This window comes from Pituophis catenifer, unplaced genomic scaffold (genome assembly GCF_029215685.1).
Source record: "Pituophis catenifer annectens isolate HBS135680 unplaced genomic scaffold, rPitCat1.0.hap2 SCAF_7, whole genome shotgun sequence".
NCBI lineage: Eukaryota > Metazoa > Chordata > Lepidosauria > Squamata > Colubridae > Pituophis > Pituophis catenifer.
The window spans coordinates 86,509,758-86,527,529 of NW_027256887.1; the positions used below are offsets into that span (position 1 = coordinate 86,509,758).

At 43.7% G+C, this 17,772-nt stretch overlaps 1 protein-coding gene across 1 annotated transcript; it reads right to left on the minus strand.

Annotated features, from left to right (window-relative positions):
- Nucleotides 1-5,074: 5,074 nt before the first annotated feature.
- On the minus strand, nt 5,075-16,591 carry THAP7 (THAP domain containing 7). Its single transcript, XM_070947191.1, has 5 exons — nt 16,514-16,591; nt 13,406-13,485; nt 11,801-11,953; nt 7,737-7,853; nt 5,075-6,055 (listed from the first exon to the last, which is right to left on the minus strand). Exons 2-5 carry the CDS (start codon nt 13,483-13,485, stop codon nt 5,500-5,502), a joined length of 906 nt encoding a protein of 301 aa, XP_070803292.1. The 5' UTR covers nt 16,514-16,591; the 3' UTR covers nt 5,075-5,499.
- Nucleotides 16,592-17,772: the final 1,181 nt, after the last annotated feature.

Below are 17,772 nucleotides of genomic sequence, written 5' to 3' on the forward strand. Positions count from 1 at the left end.
GTAAAATGAGGACGCAGATTGTTGGGGGGCAATAGGCTGACCATAAACCACTTAGAGAGGCCTGGAAAGCACTGTGAAGGGGTATATAAGTCTAAGGGATATTGCTATACAAGATATATATTGAAGGGTTAAGATACACAGGGTTAAGATACACAGATTAGTATGGGGCCCCTATGTTTCGTGGGACTGACGGGCAAGTGCCCATCAGACCCATATGTTAAAACAGCCCTGCGGTGTGGGTGGGGTAGAAGGCAAGTAGGCATTGCCTGTTGTGATCCAGGGAACAAGGGGACATCGCTTTCTGCAAGCCAAGGCGTTTGACAATTGGACGGTGGCAGAAGAGCATCGCTCTTGCCCAACGGGTTTGCTACAGTCAAGATACTTCTAAGGCCAGGTGGGTGGAAACCGATGTGGATTCAGGAAGGGAGAAAAAGGCAGCTCTCTCGCCTCCCCGCATTCCACTTACCATGAAAGTAAAAATAGAATAGCATATATACTATTTTATTTATTTTTTATTTATTTTTTTATTTATTTGATTTATATGCCGCCCTTCTCTGGAGACTCAGGGCGGCTTACAATGCGTTAAGCAATAGCCTTCATTCTTTTGTATATTTATACAAAGTCAGCTTATTGCCCCCATAAACTGGGACCTTTTAAACAGTGCTGGTGTTGTACAAGTTTCTGATCATCATATTCTAGTACAGTGATGGCTAACCTGTCACTAATTTTGAAGATATGGCTCATATAATAGACATAGGCTCATTATAATTAAATAAATTCATTTATTAATATATGTACCTTCCTTTCACAGAATACATTCAGAAAGAGCAAGGATGACAGTTAGAGGTGGTCTTATATACAGGATGGGCAGGGCTAACGGTAAGTATTGACCTATCATTGATTTAGAGGGAGGAGAATGTATATTAACCCTTGCTTATCTTATGACATAACTTTAGTTTATATAAAGCGAGGCATTTACACTTGACATAACCTTTTTGCCGTGCCAAAATCAGAGGGAGTGTGAGGGGAGCGTGCGTGAGTGCCCATACTCATAATTTAATGCCCCCCCTGCTCATGGGCATGCGACCCCTCTGTTCTCCTCCCGCTTTTGGCACACGATGGCAAAAAGGTTACTGGTGGGCCCAGTAGGCCCGTTTTTTTTGCCCTCCCCAGGCTCCAAAGGCTTTCTAGAAGCCTGGGAAGGGCGAAAACAGCCTTCCTCACCCCTCAGGAGGACTTCCAGAGGCCGGAAATGGCTCGTTTCCTGACTTCCAGTGGACCCGGAAGGCCCGAAAATCAGCTGGCCGGTGCGCCCATGCGCGCTGGAGCTGAGTTAGGGCAACACTCGTGTGACCACAGATATGGCTCCGTGTGCCACCTGTGGCACGCGTGCCATAAGTTTGGCATTACGGTTCTAGTATGTCAACTTATCATTCTAATACTTACATTCCTGTATTGATATTAAAAATAGTATCTCTTTTCATGTCCATCTAACCGGATTCTTTTGCATTCCAACTTCTACCTCGTGTTTCTAACCATTGATGGAATCTACTCCACTCCAGATGTATTAAAAAAAAAAAAAGCTTTTCTTTTAAAAGTTCTGGAAATGTTAATCAATAAGTTAATAAGCTAATCAATCTTGCTTTGCTGAAAGGATCTGATCTTTTTTTTTTTTAATTTGATTTATATGCCGCCCTTCTCTGGAGACTCAGGGCGGCTTACAATGTGCTCAGCAATAGCCTTCATCCTTTTGTATATTTATACAAAGTCAGTTTATTGCCCCCACAAACTGGGTCCTCAATTTACCTACCTTAGAAAGGATGGAAGGCTAAGTCAACCTTGAGCCTTGGCGAGATTCGAACCTGCAGTAATTGCAGGCAGCTGGTCTTAATAACCAGCTTAATAACAGGGTACCTTAGACCACTGTACTACCAAGGCTCTTGTTCTGAATGAGGCCTCTCCATCACATTCCTTATTCCAGCCGCCCGTATCTTGTGAACACAGAAATTGTTTTAGCTCCCAAGCAGACTTACCATATCAACCATCTATTTTTTCTAGTTTTTATTATACTTGTTACAGATTTATTTTGTAGCTATTGTGTATCTTGGTACTTATATTTTGTACTCTTTCTAAAACGATGGAGAAATGAAACGAACTCCTGAACAGACTTCGCATATGAACTGAGCCAATAGTCTAGCTCAGGAGTCTGCAACCTTAAACACTCAAAGAGCCATTTGGACCCGTTTCCCACAGAAAAGAAAACACCGGGAGCCACACAACCCTTCCTGTGCCTTGACTATTTCTTGAGCGGCCACAAAACTAGCATCTGTAGTTGAATTAAACACTGTTTTCTTCTGAAACTTTTCTTTTCTTGGATTTATCCATGGTTGGCCTACCGGGGGTTGAAAAGCTCAATAAATCGCGTGCCGGTGGGTGTCGCACATTGGCGGTTGTGACGCATATTTTGAGTGACAAGGAGCTGCAGCAGAGGGGTGAAAGAGCCACATGCGGCTCCAGAGCCACAGGTTTGCTGACCCCTGATCTAGCTACTTAGGGCAGATACATGAAGCCTTTGAGAAACAATTCACCCCTGAAAATAATGTCTTTATCCTGTGTGAGGATTATCCACTGCAAAACCAATTGTCTTCTTTCCTGGGTTTGACTACTCTTCTAGATCAGGGGTGTCAAAACTCGATTTCATTGAGAGCCGCATCAGCAGGAGTGGGTTCTACTTACCTTTACTACCGGTTTGCGATGGGAGCTTCTGTGCATATCGTCAATTATGACGTCCGGGCGGAGCCTCTCGCCGTTTTTACTTCCGGTTCTAAAGAACCAGGAGCAACCCACCACAGCGCATCAGGGCTGTGTTTGACCTAGCGGGGCTGGGATGGGTGTGGCCAATTCAACATCACTCATGTTGGGGGCGCCTGTGGTGGCCTGAGCGCTCTGCTAGCGAAAACGGGCTCCCGAGCTCCATTTTCACTGGCAGAGGGTTGCAGGCGGCCACAACAGGTGAAACTGGAGCTCGGGTCCTTCGCTATTTCCAGGGCGGCCCCGGAGGGCATATCCAAGCATCCCGCCAGCTGGATCCGGTCCCTGGGCCTCGAGTTTGACACCTCTGCTCTAGATTAAGACCTGGTATGTATTTAACTTTGCTTTTTTCTGGGAACTTTTTTTATGTAAGAACATTTACTACCGTAACTGATTTTGCCTTTGCGTCAGTGGTGTTTGCCAACCACAGCATTTCCTCTGGTTGATCAGGTCGCTTTCTATGGCAGCGAAAAGCAGAGTTTAGTTTATGATTTTCTACATAATAGCTATACCGCAAGTGTCCCTTGCCGTTTGTAATAATTGGTAGCAAATTCAATATCTAGGAGGCAACACGCTTCTTTTTGCACAGGCCTAAAAAAAAAAAAATTAGGTAGCTTCATAATTAGGGGAGAGATCGTGTCAAAAATTCTGTTAAGGTTCCCTTGATTGGAAATAATCTCGAACACTACCGCTCATTTGGGGAGCTTTATGCAAAATAAAACTTCCCCAAAAGAAAATTATTATGCATATGAGCTGAAACGAAGATGCTCCCAATGTTCAGTTTGTTTTATTGTATTAAATATTAGTACATTGAAGTCTACAAATTATAAGTCCCCACAATTTTTCCTATGCAATTCTTCAACAAGATTAAAGCATACGACTGAGTAGAATTCTCCATGTTCAATTTTCCCTTCGTAAGAAAAATGGCTTAGCTGTTGCTTTTAAAAAGGAAAAGCTAATCAAAGAGAGGCATTTGGAAACATCTCCTATAGGTTTGAAAGAATATTGATGGGTCGCTTGAGATGGCAGAACCTTGGCTGATCTCACTACAGGTAGTCCCCAATTTCCAACAGTTCACTTAGTGACCCTTCAGAGTTACAGCGGCACTGGAAAAAGTGACTTACGACCGTTTTTCACACTTACAACTGCCGCAGCACCCCCCCCCGTGGTCACATGATCAAAATCCCAACGGTTGGCAACTGTTTCGTATTTATGACGGTTGCTATGTCCTGAGGTCGTGTGATCTCTTTTTGCGACCTTCTGTCAAGCAAATTCAATGGGGGAAGCCAGATTCACTTAACAACCATGTTACTAGTTTAACAAACGCAACGGTTCACTTAACAGCTGTGGCAAGAAAAGTCGTAAAATGGGAAAAAAGCTCATTTAACAAATATTTTCCCCTTTAGCAACTCAATTGTGGTTGTAACTTGAGGACCACCTGTACGTTAAGCCACAGAAATGATTTTACTTATTACTACTATTGTAATCAAACTTCTTAATAAAATTATATTAAAGTGATTTTACTTAAGAGCAGAAGATCCGTCCCTTGATCCAGCAAGAGATTCTTGCATGCAAGTAGTTTTCTAATTACAAAACGGAATGAGAATCCAAAATGTCTTGTGTAGTGAGTAAAATATTCTGAAAAGTATTATGCGAGGAGCACGTCTAGAAAAGTTCTTACTCAAAAACGATACAGGGTTGACATAATTTGTGAACCAAAAGTTTCTCTTCATTATTTCAGCATTAAAAGTATTCTCCTGAAATTCCACATTTGGATTACGCTTCTCTTGAGCTTCAGCAATTAGCTTTGCTTCAAAGCGATGTCTAAATTCGTGTCCTAGCAGTTTACATACTGAAACAGCTAAATGTCTTCTCCAAAATTATTCCTTAGAGAACCAAGAATACAGAGCTAATTTTTCTCTTTAGGTAATTCAGATTTAAATCATTACCATATTTGTCTGGCAAAATGATACATGCAAATATATTGATTTTGTTGAGTTTTTGGTGGGGAGTTTTTTGGGTTTTTTTGTGATAATAAGCGGACCCTGCACCTGCGGGAATACGCTAGGAAAGAGTGTTTTTTTTTGGTGATAATATAATACTTTGTAAGCTTTTCATATCATACAGCCTTATAACTTAAAGCAGGAGTGGGCAACTGTGGCCCTTTTACAACCTGTGGATTTCAACTCCCAGAATTCCTGAGACAGCCAAGCTGTCTCAGGAATTCTGGGAGTTGAAGTCCACAGGTTGTAAAAGGGCCACAGTTGCCCACCCCTGACTTAAAGCATCAAAAAGATTTTTCTTCTATTGGGGCAACCATGACAAGCTCTAAATTCAATATGTCAAGCAGCTTTAAAAAAAAAAAAGAAAAAGAAATAGTATGACCCCCTCTAGGGCAGCACCGTAATGAAATCCTCAAAATAACGGTCTTTCCTGAACGTCTGTCCTCCAGCAATCGGGTTATCTTTCAACTGAGCTGGGACATCCACTTTATACGAAAGAAATATTCCTTTACGAATATAAGCATGAACCGTGAAGGGGAAACAGGGTTGCACGAAGCGGATTCCAAGTTTGTAGAGCCCCACGTTTTGCTACAACAAACATAACCTTGGAGATGGGAAATACGAGAGCCCAAGTTTGCAACGCCACCACCGCGCAAAGCAAAGGTTAAGTTTGGGCCGATTCCAGTCATTCAATGTCATTCAGCAGCTGCAATTCGAAGACCTGCAGGTGTTCCTTAAACCGCCGGTGCGCGTCGGCACTGTGGGGCCGCCGTTCGCGCTGCAACTCACAGATGCGCAGGCGGAGTCTCTGTTCGCGACGCCGGCAAGCTTGCAGCTGCCGCTGTGTTTTCCCCAGAGCATCCAGTGCTGCCTCGGCCCGCCTCTTCCAGAGCAAGGCGCTACCCACCTGGTAGCTGTGCTCATTTTGGATGTAGGCACCAGCTGGGGGTGGGAGTCGTAGCATGTAGAGGGAGAGAGAAACGGGTTGAGATGGTTCTACAGGTTCTGGGAGAGCTGGAGATGGCGAGGCCTCTTCTTGGCCAGTGGCAGCTGGTAATTGTTCCAGGGGTATGTCTGAGAGACTGGCCAAATTCTCTGGTTCCGACCCTGGGAGATCAGGCTGGCTTCGAAGCTCACCAGTAGTGGGAGCGGCCCCAGGACTTGGCAGCTCTTGCACGGGGAAGCAAGAGACATCCATGCACAATGGAGTTGTTGTCTCCTCCGCATTGTAGCAGCCGCAGCTGTGAAAAAGGGATAGAATCGAGGTCAGGTGAGAAGTTAACAGCTACCTACGTAAGGTGCGATGCAGAGTAAACCAGCAGAGGAAAACGTGATTACAGATGCAGGATGCCTATGTAGAACATATTCTTCCTATAGGTCAGGGGGTGCTTAAATCTGGCCCATGGGGCCGGGCTACAAATATTAAAGGATCAGCCCCCCACTTCCCTCACCTTGCTTTCATTCTCCATGGCCTCCTGCAGCATTCTGCCGGCTGAAAATGGGCAATACTATCTAGTTCAGGTGTGTCAAACTCAAGTGCTTAAATCTGGCCGTGTGCGTCCCCCGCGCCTCGTTTTCACTTTCTGTGGCCTCTTGCAGCACTCAGCTGCCCGAAAACGGGCCCAAAAAACAGGCGCGAAAACGTTGCCGTGCACCCAAAGATGGGCTGAAAACCTCCCAGAAAATGGGCCTAAGACAGGGCCTGTTTTCAGCCAGCAGAGTGCTGAAGGAGGCCATGGAGGACGAAAACAAGGCGCATGGAAGTTGTGCGTGGACCCCCCGTGCTGCATTTTGGCCAGCAGGATTCTGCAGGAGGCAGCTGTCTGGTCTCCCCCCCACCGCCCCCTCCGGCTCGTGGAGGAGAACTACAATGCTGATCCGGCCCACAAAGAAATCCAGTTTGACACCCCTGCTATAAGGAGCCAATATGGAGTGAAGTTTGGGCATGGGAAACATGGCATTTTCTAGGCAGCCCTGAATTATCTCTTGTAAGATGTGGATACGTATAGCAAAAAGAAGAAAAAGATGATTCAATTAAGCCACTAAATTACATTCCTGGACTGTTGTTTTTCACATTTTTAATATTCTTAACTTAATTCATATTTTTTTCTCTCTGGTTCCAGTCTCATTCCATTCTGTTATACATAAAATTCCTTTTAAACTTACTAATATATTAATCTATTAATGGCTGGATTATGCTTTTTACCGTTTTATCAAGAAGTAAGCATCATTATGGATGTACTGTGACCTACTTCTAAATACCGTATTTTTCAGACTATAAGACACACGTCCCCCTCTCTCCCCAAAAGTGGCTGGAAATGTCTGTGCGTCTTATAGAACGAATGTTGCCGAAGCCCCGCCCACTTGCCAGCCCCCACCCTTCGGCCTCTGCCTCCTAGCAATTTGCCTCCTTGCAGCAAACAGCCAACAGCCTGGTCAGCTTCAGCACACAGCCTGATTTAGCACAAGCAGTTGATTGGCGGTTGGATCAGCCTCCTGGAATACCAACGATCAGCTGTTCCAGGCTGCAGGTATCGTTGTTGCCTATCGCCGCCTCCGCGTGCCCCATTTTCCATGCGTCCTGTTTGGTGGCGAAAGGGGGGCAGTGGGGATGCCCACCTGGAATGGGCTGAAAATGGGGCACATGGAAGTATTGATAGGCGACCGTGATCCCCGTAGCCCTTGAACAACTGATCGTTGGTATTCCGGGAGGCCGATCCAACCGCCAATCAGCTGCTTGTGTTAAATCAGGCTGTGCTGAAGCTGACCAGGCTGTTTGCTGCAAGGAGGCAAATTGCTGGGAGGCAGAGGCAGATTTCCCCCCCCCCCCCAAAAAAAGCTTAGGTGCGTCTTATACTCTGAAAAATACGGTAAATATGCATAGGGTTACAGAGAACATGAGGTCAGAAGAGTGGGACTTACCTCTGCTTCTGTTGATACTTTGCAAGTTTGGAACTGTTTAGTTTAGACTTCCGGCGTGGCTTTGCATGAGGCTCAAATATCGTAGGAACAGCCCCTTCCTTGAGACGATGATAGCCGCTACAAAGGAAACAACCCCCACATATCAAAGTTGTTACCCCGAAAATCTGGACTCTGCATCGCTGGAGGAGAAGTCAGATCTTCTGAGGGCTTTGGAATTAGCTAAGTTACATTCTATTTTGAGTATTATTTCTCCAGCTTTTTCTATGTACAGACGTATTAAACAAAGTAATTAATTTTGGCCACATATATTTAGCCCTTTCCTTTCCTAATTCTGTTTGGTATCTACAACCCAGAAATCTTGTAATGAAATAATGTCAAATTAAGTTATGATCAGGTTAAATATATGATCTGTTTTAGCAATACTATCTAGTATACGGGTGCCAAACTCAAGGGCCAGCCTGGAAATATTAAAGGACTGACCTGTGGTGCCTCTGGCAGCTAAAATGGGCCACATGAGTCCCCCTGCACCTCATTTTCACTCTCCATGGTGTCCTACAGCACTCTGCCGGCTGAAAACGGCCCAAAAATATCCCACAAAACAGGCCAAAAGCCCAAAAATGGACCCAAAAAACAGCCAAAAACAGCCTAGAAAATGGGGCTGCGTGTGGCCAATTTTTGGCCGGCTGAGTGCTGCAGGAGGCCATGGAGGATGAATACGAGGCCTATGGGGGCTGCACACGGACCCCACCATGCCCTGTTTTGGCTGGCAGGGAGTTGCAGGAGGCAGCTATTCCGTCTCCCCCCGTCCCCTCCGGCGCGTGGAAAACTACAATATTGATCCAGCCCTTGTAGAAATCCAGTTTGACATCCCGATCTAATATAACTAGCCAAGATCCTTTCAAGATTTCACTCACACTTACTTTTTAAAATGGATTTACCAGGGTTTTTTTTTTTTGGTGGGGAGGGCAAGAGAAGAGTTCACTTTTAGTGTTATATACAAGTCTGTAATTGGTCACCCTAAGAATCTGCGCTACCAGGAGCCCTGGTAGCGCAGCAGACTAAAAGCACTGTTATTAACATCAGCTGCCTGCAATTACTGCAGGTTCAAATCTCACCAGGCTCAAGGTTGACTCAGCCTTCCATCCTTTCTAAGGTAGATAAAATGAGGACCCAGATTGTGGGGGCAATAAGCTGACTTTGTATAAATATACAAAAGAATGAAGGCTATTGCTTAACGCATTGTAAGCCGCCTTGAGTCTCCAGAGAAGGGCGGCATATAAATTAAAGCAAAAAAAAATAAAAATCTTGGGTTTTGGTGATTGAGAAGGGGGAAAAGGTGATGAGAAAATACAGGAATTTTCCCCCAATAGAGCCTAATCTTTTATCCTGTTGAATATATCATTTGTTCGGTTTTCTATAAAAAAAAAAACCTATTATCTCCAGTTTATAAGCTGACTTTGTATAAATATACAAAAGTATGAAGGCTATTGCTTAACGCGTTGTAAGCCGCCCTGAGTCTCTGGAGAAGGGCGGCATATAAATTAAAAAAAAAAAAGCTGACATTCTAGGAAAGAAAAAAACCCCTTGATTTCTGACTGGAAATCACATTCTAAATTTTCAGAATGTGAATATCTTTCGGGTCACTTTGACTTCCCTTCCTTAGCCTTACTCTCTGCTATCTTAGCAGGTAGAAACATGCCTCTCACCTTTTCTGGATCTGGAAGCTCAGCAGGTTTAAGTCTGGTTAGTACTAATGTGACACTAGATGCCATACCTAAAGATAAAGCAGGCATAGAAACAAACAGACGAAAAGCCATGGATCTTGTTTTAAAAAAAAAAAATCCTTTGGAAGATAGATAAGAAAGAGCCAAGTCCTTAAAGAAATAAAGAAAAACATGTCACCTAAACAAAAACAAAACAAAAAAAAAAAAAAAGAAAGAACTTGGGCCTGAGAACATGGGAAGCTTCTCCTCAAATCCTCTCAATAGCTACCAGAAGTGAAAATCAACAAGGCGAGAATTGCCGCCAGTATTGTAAATCCATAAAGCAAGGACTTTTAGGCCCTGAAGCCCACTATCTCTTTGAGTCATCTTTGGAAGTAGACTTAGCAACTTCTGCCTCTCTAGCTAGTGCCTAGCAGATCATAGTAAAGAAGGACGTGGGTAAGTGAAGGAGAATGTGAGTGTGTGTAAGAAAGGAAGAAGTGAGTTCTAGTCCTGTTTTTGTGCAATAGCATTAGCACTTAGAGTTATATACCGCTTCACAGTGCTTTTACAGTCCTCTCTAAGTGGTTTACAGAGTCAGCCTCTTGCCCCCAACAATCTGGGTCCTCATTTTACCTACCTCGGAAGGACGGAAGGCTAGTCAACCTTGAGCCTGGTGAGATTTGAACTGCCAAACTGCTGGCAATCAGCAGTTGGCAGAAGTAGCCTGCAGTACTGCACTCTGACCATTGCGCCACCACGGCTCGGTGATTTGGGTCAGTCACTCTTTCATCCCAACCCAACTCACAGGGCTACTGTGAGGAAAATAGGAGGAGGAAGGTATGGGTATGTTTTCTACCTTGAATTATATATAAAAATAATAAAAGATGGGATAAAAATAATATTTGCTGTCACACTAAATTCACTTGGGGTGTAGTTGTTAACCAGGGCTGTGAATATGTGAGCAAGAGATCATAAGACAAACCTGGGAGCGCATGTAGGTTTGTAGATTAGGTGGGAGAAATCAAAACAAACCCTAGAAAGGACAATGGTAAACCATTTTAAGAGCCACGGTGGCGCAGTGGTTAGAGTGCAGTATTGCAGGCTACTGCTGCTGACTGCCGGCTGCCTCCAATTTGGCAGTTCAAATCTCACGAGGCTCAAGGTTGACTCATCCTTTTGTCCTTCCGAGGTGGGTAAAATGAGGACCCAGATTGTCGGGGGCAATAGGCTGATTCTATAAAACCGTTTAGAGAGGGCTGTGAAGCAGTAGATAAGTCTACGTGCTATTGCTATTTTCAAACCGTTGCCAAGAAAATTACACGGACGTGCCTATAAAAAAAATCACCAGAGGCTGAACTTGACTTGAATGAGACTGTTTTAACTTTTCAGCTTTAAAAGGCATCTCAAGGTAAATCGTTTGAGTGTGTGCACACCTTCATTTATTTATTTTATTAAATTTCTATACCGCCCTTCTCCCGAAGGACTCAGGGCGGTGAACAGCCACAAGATAAAACACATAAATACAAAAATTTAAAATAGATTAAAAACGAATTAAATAATTTGGCTGAATTTAAAATACCCCATAATTTAAAAACAAATTAAAATTTACATTTAAAAAGGGGGAGAAGATTTAGGCCAGGCTAGCTTGATGAAATAAAAAAGTCTTAAGCGCGCGACGGAAGGTGCGCAGATCCGGGATCCTCCGTATCTCCGGAGGGAGCTCGTTCCAGATCGTAGGTGCCCCCACAGAGAAGGCTCTCCCCCTAGGGGCCGCCAGTCGACATTGTTTGGCCGACGGCACCCGGATGAGCCCCTCTCTATGGGAGCGTACTGGCCGGTGGGAGGCTATTGGTGGTAGCAGGTAGATAACCAGGTCCTAAGCCATGGAGCGCTTTAAAGGTGATAACCAAAACCTTGAAGCGCACTCGGAAGACCACCGGGAGCCAGTGCAGCTCGCGCAGGAGAGGTGTTACATGGGAACTCCTTAGAATGGTCATATCATGCTGTGCCTGTTTTCACAAATTTGTCAGAAAGCTGATGAGATTGAAAGTCGAGAGCCATTCCCACCCGGTCTTTTCTCCGGGAAGTAAGGTAGGGAAGCATTTCTAGAGAAAGCACTGGGTTACACGCTCCAGACTTTTACTTCTTTTTAAAAAAAGGTTTTTGAGTGAGTTGTTCCCCATATTCATAGTGTTTTAAAAACGAAGGTCAGATGGAACAGGCATACTGGAAGGACCATTTCTCTCCATAGGAAGGATATTGCCTATATTGATGCACATTACTGTCCTGCTGAAAACTGTCTACCGTATTTTAATTCTGCATCCTCTTTCGTGTTTTTCAAATATTCGAATGACCTACCTGGTGCCCACTAGTTCGAAGCAATTCTTCTCAAAGTGCTTGGAGCAAAAATAAACATATTTAGAGGCAGGGTCCCAGAGACCCTGCCCACTCATGTCTTTCCGCTGACAATTCTCTAACCATGTGGTTCGCCGTGGATTGTCCTTGGGCAATCTGTGAGAAGAGATATTAAGTGATTAACTCATGGGAGATCAGAGGTCACCTGCAAGATTATGCATATCTTTTTTCCCAAGCTCGAGTAAAATAGACTCAGGGCGGCTTACAATGCGTTAAGCAATAGCCTTCATACTTTTGTATATTTATACAAAGTCAGCTTATTGCCCCCACAAACTGGGTCCTCAATTTACCTACCTTAGAAAGGGTGGAAGGCTGAGTCAACCTTGAGCCTGGTGAGATTTGAACCTGCAGTAATTGCAGGCAGCTGGTCTTAATAACCAGCTTAATAACAGGGTGCCTTAGACCACTGTACTACCAAGGCTCTTTGATGGCAGTGTGGCTACCTCTGAAGGCCATCTACTGGGAGACTAGTGGGTTTTCTTGTATAATTGGTGGGCCTGGGGTCTGATCCAGCAGGGCAGTGTAAGTTATAATAATAATAATAATAATTTTATTGTCATTGTACGTGTATACACAGTATACCTATACAACGAAATTCACTTAACACCCAAAGACCAGGCCCAACACACATAACAATCTCAAAACACACCCCCCACCACCACCACAAATTCCCCATCCCTAAACCACCCAAACATCCACACAACAGACCACGTAATGCTGTCCAACATCTCACTTATGGTGGCCCTTTAGTTCATGGTTGAATGCAATTATAGCTCTGGGATAAAAACTATTCAGAAAATGCGTGGTCCGAGTTTTAATTTTTCAGTATCTTCTGCCAGAAGGCAACAGTCCAAAAAAATTCTTACAAAATGTTCATTCTTTAAAATCACTGATCCTACAAAGCTTGATTTTATGATGGTGAGACAGGGGGAAATCCAGCAGGTTCTGGAGATCCAGTAGCGGAAAGTTTGAGTAGTTTGGAGAACTGGCAAATTCCACCTCTGGCTGGCCCCAGAGTGGGGTGGGAATGGGGGTTTTGCAATATCCTTCCCCCCAGGAGTGGGGAGGGAATTGGGATTTTGCAGGATCCTTGCCCCGGAGTGGGGAGGGAATGGGGATTTTGTAGTATCCTCCCCCTGGAGTGGGGAGGGAATGGGGATTTTGCAGGATCCTTCCCCGAGTTTGGAGGGAATGGGGATTTTGTAGTATCCTTCCCCCGGAGTGGGGAGGGAATGGGGATTTTGTAGTATCCTTCCTCTGGAGTGGGAAGGGAATGGGGATTTTGCAATATCCTTCCCCCCAGAAGTTGGGAGGGAATGGGGATTTTTGTAGTATCCTTCTCCTGGAGTGGGGAGGGAATGAGGATTTTGCAGGATCCTTCCCCTGCCACGCCCACCAAGCCACACCCACAGAAGTTAAAAAAATGGATTTCACCACTGTGGTGAGATATCGTATGAAGCTGCAATTTTAACAAGACTAATCCTACCAACTTTCAGCTTCGTACGGAAATAGGAGTCTGCAAGGGCAGAGAATAAAAACATTTCTCACCGATGGAAAGAAATGCCTCGGTTGCGTGTTTCAGGTGTATCACGAGTGCAACAGCCAGTAGCAGAGCAGTGACGGGGCATCTGCAAGAGAGAGAAAAAAAAAACCCGTAGCATGTAACTCCCACTATTTTGAGGATCGAGTCATACATTTTTTTTTCTTAAGAAGAGAGAAGACAGGTACCCAGAAGACTCCAGAACCCAGTTAAAGTCCCAATATTCTCTACCAACAACTGTTGAAAGCAGGACTACGTTTAGCTTACAGAATGGTTTAGAGCACTGTTTCTCAACCTTGGTAGCTTGACGATGGGTGGACTTCAACTCCCAGAATCCCCCAGCCAGCGCTGCTCGCTGGGGGATTCTGGGAGTTGAAGTCCACCCATCTTCAAGCTTCCAAGGTTGAGAAACACTGGTTTAGAGCATGGGTGTCAAACTCGCCATGTCGCGTAGCCTACATGGGACGTTCTTCCCTTCGCGGAGCTGGGGTGGGCGTGGCCTGCACGTAGCCACCATTTGGTCCACGGGCTGCCAATTTTACACCCCTGGTTTAGCGCTACATTTGAATCAATGGAAGGATACTGAAATCACTGTATTAATTAGCTGCCAGAAGTATCGTTCATCCATTACTGTGGCTTCCGAAATATACCAGCAAATTGTGCAAACTTTGACATTTAAACTCTTCAACATGTCCTAAGACTCTGAAGCAGCTGAATATTTTGACATATACTGTAAATTTTGGGATATTTTCAATAAGAATAAAGAGCAGAACTATTTTTTTTTTCCCTGAGGCTCGGTAATGCACTGTATGCAATGCCAGATTTAATCCCCGGGTGTGACAATGTGCACCAGCATTAATTTTTTTAAAATGAACTTCCACGCAATTCAGATTTAAGGAAGCCTTTAGGAGGAAGAATTCTCCTTGCCAACAACCCAGTCGCGTGGGCGAGATACTTCAAGGTTAATTTAGAGACCTTCGTGCTTCCATTGCCTGCCGTCTTAAGTACCATTGATGCTGCAGTTTCCAAGACTGGGTTTGCATTTTATTAAGCCCTGCTTTGAATAGGCCATGGTTTCTAGAAGAAGCCACAACATAATTGCGACTTGCAAGAGCACAAGAACAAGTTTATACAGCAGGTACAAACACAACACAAGCAAACGCACCGCATACGGTGTCGAGTCTCAGCCCAGCTGCTGGATCTCTAATTGGAGGAAGTGGGATTGGGGAAACTCACTTTGCAGATAAACTTCCACCTTATTCTTCTCACCCTTCCTATTAACTATTTATTTATTATTATTTATTAATGAGATTTAAATGCCGCCCTATCTCCAGCCGGACTCAGGGCGGCTCACAACAGTTAAGAAGCATCTAATAAAAAGTTAAAAAATTAAATCCAAATCTCATAATTTAACAGTTAAAAGTACAATTAAGACTAACAAGTTAAAATTAAATTAGAATTAAAACCTACTTTATGACTATAACCTTGTGGCTTGTATCTCTACGATTTATATTGTTTTGTTTGTTCCCTAGTATGATTTGATTGCTTATTTAGTAACCTATGACTATCCCTACATGTTGTATCTTATGATTCTTGATGAATTTATTTTCTTTTTCTTTTATGTACACTGAGAGCGTATGCACCAAAGACAAATTCCTTGTGTGTCCAATCACACTTGGCCAATGAAGAATTCTATTCTATTCTATTCTGTTCCTCTATATTCTATTTCATTCTATTGTATTCTATTCTATATTCTATTCTATTCTACTCTACTCTTTGTATCTTAGGGTTTAAATGAGGGGTCTTAGGTGCTCTCTGAGCTTGGTTGTTTAGTTGCAGATACTGCCCTGCTAGGCAACATTATCAGTGCTAGAAGGGGTATTCTATTCTATTCTATTTCTCTATATTCTATTTCATTCTATTGTATTCTATTCTATATTCTATTCTATTCTAAGTATTTTAGGGTTTAAATGAGAGGTCTTAGGTGCTCTCTGATATTCTGTTCTGTTCTGTTCTGTTTATTCTATTCTATTCTATTCTATTCTATTCTATTCTATTCTATTCTATTCTATTCTTCTGTTTATCTATTCTTATCCCTATCCCTATTCTATTCTTTTCTATTTCTATTCTATTCCTCTATATTCCATTCTATTCCATTCCATTCCATGTATTTTAGGGTTTAAATGAGGGGTCTTAGGTGCTCTCTGAGCTTGGTTGTTTAGTTGGAGATGTTTCATTACCCTGCTAGGCAACATTATCAGTGCTAGAAAGGGATTTCTAGTCCCATTCCTATCCTAATTCCTATTCCATTCCATTCCTTATGCCGCAAGAACATGAAGTGGGGAATGAGGCTAACTGCACCTGGCTGACCTTGAAAAGCTCCATAAATCGGGGGCGGGGGACTTAGCTTGCATTTGGATGGAGGACCACCAGGAAAGGCGCCCCCTTGCCCCCACCTTTGCGAGGGACAAAGTGGTCCTGATGATGGGGCAGTGGCCAGCCTCATCATGGACCACAGGCCAAGGAAACATGCCAGACTCGCTCTTTAAAGAGCCACTTATTGGGATGGGCAAATGCGGCCCTTTTACAACCTGTGGACTTCAACTCCTTTTACAACCTGTGGACTTCAACTCCCAGAATTCCTGAGACAGCCATCAAGATGGCTGTCTCAGGAATTCTGGGAGTTGAAGTCCACAGGTTGTAAAAGGGCCACATTTGCCCACCCCTGGTTATTATAAAAAGAAAGGAGGACGGGGAAGCGCCTGGGGGGGAAAAAAACCTCTCCTTCCCTTCTCCAGTCCAGCCGCAAAAGGGGCTGGGCTGGAGTGGGGGGGGGGAGGGGGAGGAGCATGGAGCATAAATGGGGCGTGGCTAGAGCAGCCCGCTCTTTTTCTTTCCCCCCTCCCTCTCTCTCCACTCCCCCCTCCCCTCCGCAGCCTTCCTAGCGGGGGGGGGGGGGGAGAGCTGGCACGACGGATGCGGATTGGACACGCCGCCTTTCTCCGGAGGGTGGGGGGCATTGGCGGTTGGGAAGCAGCACGCGCAAGAACAGCTGCGGGGGGGGGGGGGAGTTCCATCCAATCCCATCCTCCCTCTTTCCCCGCGGGTCGCCTTACCTCCCCACTCCCATTGCTCGAGACGCCGGCGCCGCCGCCGCCGCGGCTTGAAAGATGAAGCGGAGAAAAAAAAAAAAGAGAGAGAATCGCGCATCTTCTCGCGATCAACTAAAAAGCCCCGTCACGTAGAGATAGGAACCGCTGTTTTTTTGTAGAGGTGCCCAGGTTTCCGGTTCCTGAGGCGGAAAGGGCTCGCCTCGCATAAAAGATCTTGATTGGCCCCTTCTGGGCTGCCGAGAAAAGCGCTGGGGGGGGGATCCTTTTTAGTTATATGGCCTCCCCCACCCCTCGGATACGGGAAACTTCCTATGCTGCCTTTTCAGTGTCAGTCTGGCTTTTGGTTAAATGTCAGATGGGGTAGCTCTGGTTTTTTAGCCATTGGGAACATTTGAGACCCTATGCACCAAAGACAAATTCCTTGTGTGTCCCATCACATTTCTATTTCTATTTCTATTTCTATTCTATTCTATTCCTTTTCCTATTCTTATTCTATTTCTATTCCTTTTCCTATTCTCTTCTATTCCTTTTCCTATTCTCTTCTATTCCTTTTCCTATTCTTATTCTATTCTATTCCTATTCTATTTCTTTTCCTATTCTATTCCTATTCTATTTTTCCTATTCTATTCTATTCTATTCTATTCTATTCTATTCTATTCTATTCTATTCTCTTCTATTCCTTTTCCTATTCTCTTCTATTCCTTTTCCTATTCTTATTCTATTCTATTCCTATTCTATTTCTATTTCTTTTCCTATTCTATTCCTATTCTATTTTTCCTATTCTATTCTATTCTATTCTATTCTATTCCTTTTCCTATTCTCTTCTATTCCTTTTCCTATTCTATTCCTTTTCCTATTCTATTCCTTTTCCTATTCTATTCTATTCTATTCTATTCTATTCTATTCCTTTTCCTATTCTATTCCTTTTCCTATTCTATTTTTCCTATTCTATTCTATTCTATTCTATTCTATTCTATTCTATTCTATTCTCTTCTATTCCTTTTCCTATTCTTATTCTATTTCTATTCCTTTTCCTATTCTCTTCTATTCCTTTTCCTATTCTCTTCTATTCCTTTTCCTATTCTATTTCTATTTCTTTTCCTATTCTATTCCTATTCTATTTTTCCTATTCTATTCTATTCTATTCTATTCTATTCCTTTTCCTATTCTCTTCTATTCCTTTTCCTATTCTCTTCTCTTCTATTCTCTTCTCTTCTCTTCTATTCCTTTTCCTATTCTATTCCTTTTCCTATTCTATTTTT